This window comes from Empidonax traillii, unplaced genomic scaffold (assembly GCF_003031625.1).
Source record: "Empidonax traillii isolate 1590-97213 ecotype Southwest subspecies unplaced genomic scaffold, ASM303162v1 scaffold804:size347002, whole genome shotgun sequence".
In the NCBI taxonomy this organism is placed as follows: domain Eukaryota; kingdom Metazoa; phylum Chordata; class Aves; order Passeriformes; family Tyrannidae; genus Empidonax; species Empidonax traillii.
The window spans coordinates 71241-79637 of NW_020955997.1; the positions used below are offsets into that span (position 1 = coordinate 71241).

General features: G+C 45.9%; 1 protein-coding gene across 13 annotated transcripts in view; it reads right to left on the reverse strand.

Moving 5' to 3' along the window:
• CCDC88A (coiled-coil domain containing 88A) overlaps positions 1-8397 on the reverse strand; it is a 66151-nt gene that overhangs the window by 44733 nt on the left and 13021 nt on the right. For all 13 annotated transcript variants that reach the window (XM_027901658.1, XM_027901662.1, XM_027901661.1 and 10 more), the window contains exons 3-4: positions 4174-4282; positions 598-667 (exon numbers count right to left, since the gene is read on the reverse strand). In XM_027901658.1, the coding sequence (XP_027757459.1) occupies positions 598-667; positions 4174-4282 (179 nt within the window). The remainder of the gene's footprint in view (positions 1-597; positions 668-4173; positions 4283-8397) is intronic.

Genomic DNA, 8397 nt, shown 5'->3' on the forward strand with positions numbered 1-8397 from the left:
AGAGGCCGTGGACAGGCAGCTGGCTCCACACAGGCCAATTGTCCTGCGCTGAAAAGGGCAACTCTCAGAGCTGGAAGCAGAGAAGGTGGGAGCATGGAGAAGACAGTGTCAGTTCAGGGGAGAAAGCAAGAAGGTCAGAGCAATAACTGTCAGGTAAGGATGCAAGAGAAGCAGGGGGTTTGGGGAAGGGAAATCAGGGATCAGGAGCTGGATCAAGTGAGATGCACTGAACTGCCCGTTTCCTCAGCGCTGACACAGGTAAAGGAAGTTGGAAGTTGGAGCAGCTGGGAGGACAGGAAACTTAAACTCTGTGCTATCACTGGCCCACTGGCTGCTGGGAAATGAACTCTGGTCCAGTATAAATCCTGAGAGAGGGACAAATCAACGTTTTTGCATAGTGTGGACCCTTTGTGTGAACAAAGAAAGCCATGATTAAATCATTAAACCATTCCTCATCGTCATTAACCCACTTACTTGCTGAAGAATTCACACAATTTTCTGTCGAAAGGCTCAATCCTATACGAACTTTACTGCCAGTGAACTCACACAAATCATCACACCAGCACACGTTTTTATCTTAGTCAAAAATAAACTTACCAGAGAAGGGGTTTTTGCCAATTATTAACACGTTTGGCAGAGACATCATGATGAGCTGCTGCAAGTTCTCCTGTAAAAGTGAACCAAAATATCATTTGCACCATATGTAGTGGAGGAAAGCAAACATCAAATACCAACAAACACTAAAGAGAAATCGGCGTTACAGAAATAGTCTGGATTTTTTTCAGGTCTTAGTGCGTAGATGTGAAATACTTAATGATCTGGGCTCTAATTAAAACACCCAAACTCCCAAGCATGAGCTGGTGCTACAAAAGCCCTGTTTTTATACTGGTTTGCACGGTCATCCCCACACAGCAAAATCCTCTCGTGTCAATGAGCTGGCTTACGGATCTTAAGCCAACTAGATCCTCAGTGAGAATGCAGCAAAAACCCCTTTAAATTATTCTGTTTGCGTTTCCCTGGCTAAGTTATTGATAAATGTTTATTTTCTGGGCTCTAAGCCACTGCATTTGTAGTGCAAAATATCCGTTTGCTCCGTTTGCTGTCCACAGTCTCTGTGGCTCCACCAAAGCGTGGATGGGAAAATCCCAGGATCTTTGGGTGCAGCGGCACTGGGACAGCTGTGTGCTGACAGAAAGGTGCACCCACCCCCCTGTGTGCACAATCCCAGGGAATTTGATGGAAGCACCAGCCAGCAGGCAGCAGCTCTGCCTGTCTGCCCCTCCGAGTCCATCAATGGAGAGTTGCCCGGCCAGGAACGGCCGTAATCGGGTCAAATCCTCAGTCTAGACAGAGCCTAATTCTCCTGAAGCACGGTAGTCTTTCTCCTGTTCCCAGATGTTTATTCCCAGCAGATGCCATCCTCCCATCAGCTCGGGAGCCAGGCTGTTTGTTTGGCCACACTGACAGATTCATTAACACAGAAAACGCTCCTGCTCAAAAGCGACGTGTTCCACAACAGCCCAAGGCACATCTGAGGTGTCACACCCTAACCTGAAAACCTAAGAAACACCCAATATTCCTTCAAAACCACCTGCAGGAATTATTAGTTATAGCTACACTCACAAGTTCCCACCAGTTGATACAGAACATAAAAAATTATACCTGAATGGATTAATACTAGGCTGGAAAATATGTACTTTCACAGCCTGAGACAAGCCCTTGAGGAGGAAGAAAGCAGCTTTGACCTACTCAAGGATCATGAATTTCAACCAAGCTGTACCATCTACTTGATAGAGACCATTTTCAGAGACATGAAGTGCCCCACAGGGTGTTTTAAATCAATGCAGAACAGACAAAACCCAAGGAATCCAACGAGCATTTATAGCTGCCATGACAGAAAAACCACACATCGTTACAGAGTGGGGGCTTGGTGGCTTTTTTGGTCGGGGTTTTTTGGTAACAGTTCCAATGACTGCAGGTTGCTGTCACAAAGCTGATAACGCCACACCACCAGGCAGAGTGTGAGCAGCAGCAACCAAAGGATGACACCATCACCTGCTTCCCTACAACACCTCTGCCTCGTTCCAGAGGTGTGTGCCACCTTCTCTGTCACCCTGCCTTAGCTTCAGCACCTGCTCCCAACCTGAGGGTCCTTCTGGACAAAAATCCCCTGGATATTTCAACTCTCGTTTAAGCTGCAGAAATCCATTCAGCCATTTACAAAATTCTGCCTCGCCTGTACAAACTTTCAGAGCTCGGGAGTGTTTACTTTCCTCAAGCCTTCCACATCCCATTTTCATTTTGCACGTTGTATGTCCCAGCAGAGCAGCTTTCCTGACGAGCACAAACACAGCGCTGATGCAATTATTTGCTAAACTGAGAGGGCATTTTCCACAGATGTCATAAAAACACAGGGAATAAACTCAGACAGACAAGCTCACAATAAGAAGCTTTAAGAGTTAGGTTGACCTAATGCTAAAAATTAAAAATCCCCGTGTCCATGTCTGATTCCTGCTGTAACATTCCAGGCATGGAGAAACGCTGGATCTCAGTGCAGGGACTGCTCTCCACGTTCCCTGCTCTTGGATCTCGGGATCCAGGGAACACTGGGAAGCACTCAGGTGTGAGGGCTCCTACCCCAGGCTAGGAGAGGCCTCTCAGTTCGATTCCAGGGCATCCATCAAGCCCAAGATTTCCTGCCTGGAGGAATTTCACAGGTGACAGGAACTCAAGTGACCCTTCCTTGGAGCCGAGGTTGCTGAGCTGCCTCTCCCACGTTCCCCCCGGGCTCTGCTGGGCTGCTCTGAGCTGGAGGGGGAGCAAAGGCTACAGCCCACCCTGTATCCCCAAAACAAACCCTTATTCCTGCAGTGTTTCCACATTCCCTCACACGTGGCACCTCACAAGTCCAAGAAACTGGGGAGGGAAAGGGGGGGCAAAGCGTGTAAAACAAAAGTGCTGTTCAATCTTCAAAGGCGTGGGTTTAACGTTTCTTAAAATAAGAATGTTTTTTCATTTTAAAGAAAGGTGTAATAAATTCCTTCTCTCCCAAAGGCTGGGAGCAACATTGACCTAAGTGGCAGGAATTCTGCCTGGTGCTGGAGCACCAGGACCGGCTGATACCGCGAGGCCACAGGGAACGCTTTGTGCTCCGATACAGATCAATCCCGTCAGTGCCTGTGCCTTCTGCTGCAGCAGTTGTGGAGCACTAATGCCTGCTGGAAAAGCACTTCCATTAGGGAAAGGAGAAGCAGATGGGTCATGGCAGGCAGCACATCAACCCCCGTGCAGGGGCTGCCAGGGACACGACAACGCGAAGGGCCGGACGAGCGTCCACCGGCCGGGGACGGCAGTGACAGCTGGGAATGCTCCTGCACTCCGGAGTTTGGGAAGCACACGCTCCATGGGGGCACAGCAGAGGCACAGACACCAGCACAGGCCAGGATGCACAGGGAATGCTGGGAATGCTCCTGCACTCCGGAGTTTGGGAAGCACACGCTCCATGGGGGCACAGCAGAGGCACAGACACCAGCACAGGCCAGGCCAGGATGCACAGGGAATGCTGGGAATGCTCCTGCACTCCGGAGTTTGGGAAGCACACGCTCCGTGGGGGCACAGCAGAGGCACAGACACCAGCACAGGCCAGGATGCACAGGGAATGCTGGGAATGCTCCTGCACTCCGGAGTTTGGGAAGCACACGCTCCGTGGGGGCACAGCAGAGGCACAGACACCAGCACAGGCCAGGATGCACAGGGAGAGGCAGAGCGAAGGTTTTGTCCGACTGGAAATCAAGTTAATTCCAAACACGATAAATTTCGCCCCGTTTTTCTCACAGAAATTCCACTGGTGACGTTAAATGCACGTGTAATAACCTCACTCACAGGCACAGAACTTGCTGCAGTTCACAAATACCAACTAACAGGATTTACTGACTACAGGAGTAACTTAATACACGGAGTATCTGTTACATAAACAGATCATCATTCACATATAAGTGTTTCCACTATACTGTAAATTAAACATGATGAAACATTTGACCAGATATATAAATAACCATTCCTACAAGTATCTCAAAATATTCATCTTGTTTTTCTTACATTCAAAGGCGTAATTATAAAAGAACACTCAGCAATAATTCCAGGCAAAACATAATACAAGAAACAATTACTGACCTGATAGTAAGTTTTGATTTGTTTCACCAAAATAGACAGATTCTGAATCCTTAATGAGGCATCATTGTTGACTTTCTTGTTTATCCTCTGATTGGCAGACTTTGGATTGCTGCAAGAGAAAGCAGGGACAAAAGAGAATAAATGGAACACACTGAAAATTATCTTGAAACTCAATCTATAAAGCAAAAGGTACAGTTCATGTGCCCCCACTGACAAACTATAAAATGCTGGTTTGCTTTTAGAACGACGCTGAGTGTGAAACACATCATGCTAAGTTATTTTAAATATATTTACAGATGACTGAGATCTGTCCACAATGGAGTTATTAACTGGTATTTTGTCAGAGTTTTCTCTGGCTTCAGAGAGAAAATCAATCCCTTGTTCCTTCCCAAAGCAGAAAGGACCTGAGGAAATGCACAAGTCCCCCTTTTTCAACACCCCTGGACACACAGAGTTATTAACACACACAGGGCAGTGTGACAACCACTCCTCGGGATCTTCCACGGCAAACAATGCCCAGTCCAAGCACTCCCCCTCAACACTCTCCTCGAGCTTTAAACAATCCCCGAGGGGTGGCCAAAGTGGAGTTTCCCCTACAAAGACACTCGATCCGGTTGCCCGACACAACTTTGGTCGTTTAATGGCCTCGCTGTGCAGTTTAATGACATTATCAGCAGCTAAAAGAGCAGCTGGCTGGGCTGCTGCACCCCAACCAGCAACCACCAACCTCCCCCTGGCAGAGAGAGGGGCTGGGCTGGGCTCAGGCAGCACTGCCAGGCAGGAGTCACACTCTGGGACACAGAACACGCTGCCCAGAACTGCCACTGGTAAAGGCTGGGAGAAGGAAAAACCCCAAACCCCAACAAACAAACAAACAAACAGAAAAACCCCGTCAAAAAACACTGGGGTAACAGAGAACGATGGAAAGTGCCAAAGTGTAATGGAATTCAACAACCCACTCACAGGCAAAGGAATCAAACACAGCAAGAGGAGTCATCTCATCTGTTCTAACATTTGCTACAACACAAAAATGACCTGAATATTGCAGTATCGTGACCTACTCTGAGGCACTTCATCACTCCCACTGGTGGATCTGTCACTACAGACCAAATCTGCCACTTCAACCTGAGTTACCTGAACCAAACCTTTTTATTTGCCTTTTACAGCTGGCTGCACCAGAGTTTTTAGAGGATACATTGATGTCTTCTCTTCAGTTTATTTGCTCTCAGTGTTTCCTGGTTTGTAAGGACAAATAGAAATAAAAGGGAAAACGGTGCTGGGAAAGGAAGTGGGGTGATGTAGAAAATGCACTGCCAACACACAGACATTTAGGAAAGAGAAGCAGTAAGCACAGCATCTTTTTTTTTTTTTTAATTTTTGTATATGTGAACATAAATCCAGGGAAATTAGGACATGGGTAATTGCCTCATTCCCAAATGCTCGTCACCACCATCCTAAAAATACTATAAACAATTAAAAGTACCTCTGAGAGTACGTCAGCCAAAACTGTGGGACCGAGATGTCACCTTGGGTTTCTTGGTTTCAGCCCAACCTGTGGCTGCACGAGGAACTAAAGGGGCTAAAACTCCCCCCTCTCTGCAGCTGCACAGAACTGAACTCCTTTCCACGCTGAATTCATTCAAATTTGTTCGAATCAAAGAGAAAATCCCGGATAAATCCTGCTGACCTACAGAGATCAGCTGAAGTCTCCTATTTCTACATTCATATCTCCAAAAGGCCGATTTGGGCCCTTAATCTTCATGTTTAATCTTAATGACCCCGGGATTATCTCTGGGCTTTTTCATCATCTTCAGCAGCGTTTCTGCAGCCACACACTGGAGAGGGCTGTCCCTCCAGGGCACTCAGAGCAGAGGGCACTGGACTTTCCTGGATATTGGAACAGCTCTTATTTTGGGCACCAACACAAAACTCAGTGTGCAACCACAAGAATTCAGGACACAAATGTCACCAAAGCCCAGGCTTTGCATCAGAAGCTGTGCTGGAATATTTACACTGATCTAGGCAGAAGGCATTCAACTTTTTTTTTTTTTTTCCTTTTTTTGGCATGAATTGCAGGAAACTGCTCACTGAGACTGTGAATTTTTGCTGGGAGAACTTGGGCCACAGATGTGCTGTGGAACTGTATCACAGTCCAAGTTATATGATGATCTGCTCGTGCAGATGATCAACCATTGCAATCAAGAGTGTCAGTCCCGGGACAACCCAGAGCACAGACCACATTTATTATAATAATTTTAAATGTTTCCTAAATATGATGGCAACAGATCCAACAGAACCCCCAAGCTCTGAAATTCCTTAACATTTTTCATCAGAACTTTAAAACAGGTAATGGTAACAAGAAGCTGAACCCACTGCTTTTGAGGATCAATAAAACCAAGGTGCTTGGGTATCAGTAACACTACTGATCTCTGCCAATCATTTTTAATTGAATTAAACTTGTACCCTCAAGAGCTCACTACAGGCAGCGGATTTCTTGGCCATTTTGTTTAGAGAATGTTGTATTGTCTCATTACTCTTTTTCAGGCACAGAGATAAAAATCTAAACATCAACTGCCCAAACCTGTATTGCTTAAAAGAGCAGCTATAAATTAGCTTATGTTTTTCAAAAATTCATTAAAGATTTTAACAGTATGTTGAATTGCTTAATTTTTATGACCAATAAAATGCTTGTAACAATTTTTTTTTTTTTAAATGCAAGACAGTTCTCTTTATTAGAACACATTTGATCCAGTCCCACTGAAATAAACTGGTACGTGCTGTCAGGAATACAGCAGGCAAACGAAACCCTTTGGAATATAAACTGGTTTCCAAACCCAAACACCATTTTAAGATATACTGTTTTAACCAGCCGGTTTTACAGCTGAGATTCTGGTGGCCACCACAACCCTTTGGAAGGCCAGGCATGCTCCGAACTGCTCCCTTCCTGAGGTGCAGATACTGCAGTGGCAAACAGCCCGGCAAAATAGGGCAAATGTGTGCACGAGTCGATAGGAAGCAGAGCGGGAAAAGATCCCCTTCAGCAATTCCACATTTAAGAGCAACCTACTTCTGACAAGAGACATTAATTTCAGCAGCAGGAACAGCAGACAGGAGCAGCCCTCCCAGCCGTGCAGGAGCCTAAAACTCCTGCTTGCAGGGGGAACTTGGGCGGTTTTGGAATACTACCAGAGTCATGAATCGCAGATTGAGACTTCATATAATCGGGGATTATGTGCCTTTAATTTTTCATTGACCAAAATCTATCAGAAATGGGAATGTGATAGCTTAATGGCTTCGTGCTTAAATCTATGCAGACTGCAAACCAGTTGTGTCCTCTCCTGCCATCTGTTCCTTGGTGGTACTTAATGATGAAGTCTGGTATGGCAACGCACCCCAATTTGAAATATTCCATTGTTTGGATGGATCTGGGAAGTGCAGTGAAATGCTGCAATAGTGAACATCTCAGAGAGTAATAAATATTGACTGGTACCCTGCAGCTTAGCATCCACTGGTGCAGCATTCACTCTTACAAATAGATGCTGCTCACGTACTAAAGTTGTATTTCTGGCAAAGGCCTTTTAACTGCAGTGCTGAGGCTCACTCTTGCTATCTTCCCAATATTTCACTAATAACAGAATTTTTTGATAGATTTCAAGTAATAAAGCAGCCTTTCCAATATCACCATTGGCAAGAAAATAACGTTTTACAAAGAGATTTAATAGAGCAGTGTCCTTTTACTGCCAAAGCAGTACAAAAGTCAAAATAAAACTGGGGCCTTCGAGGGAGAATAACTGATACTCTTTAATTGCTCAGACATTCGAAGCAACACCAGACAAAGTGGCACATTGAAGCAGCGAAGTGATCAGAAGCACGTGGGACTAAAGGAGTACTGGCCTTCACCAGCTGATTGTTTGATCAGTGTAAAACCAGCAATTTGGGTGAGTCTGCAGGGATGACAGTGCTAAGGAACGGGGCAGATTCTGAATTTACCACGTTATCAGTATCGCACACATACTAGAAAGGCTGGGACGAGATGTCATCCTGCCAACTCCTCCTGCATCCACCTTCCCTACAGAATAATTCCTCACACAGACTGTCCACAGAGGCAATAAAATCCTTGTCCCTCCTGGAGAGCACCGTGCAAGATGTGCCAGCCCTGAGGCTGCAGGGTGTGGATGGCACTGGACACGATGCCCACAGGTATTGCCCCATGCACACCTGATG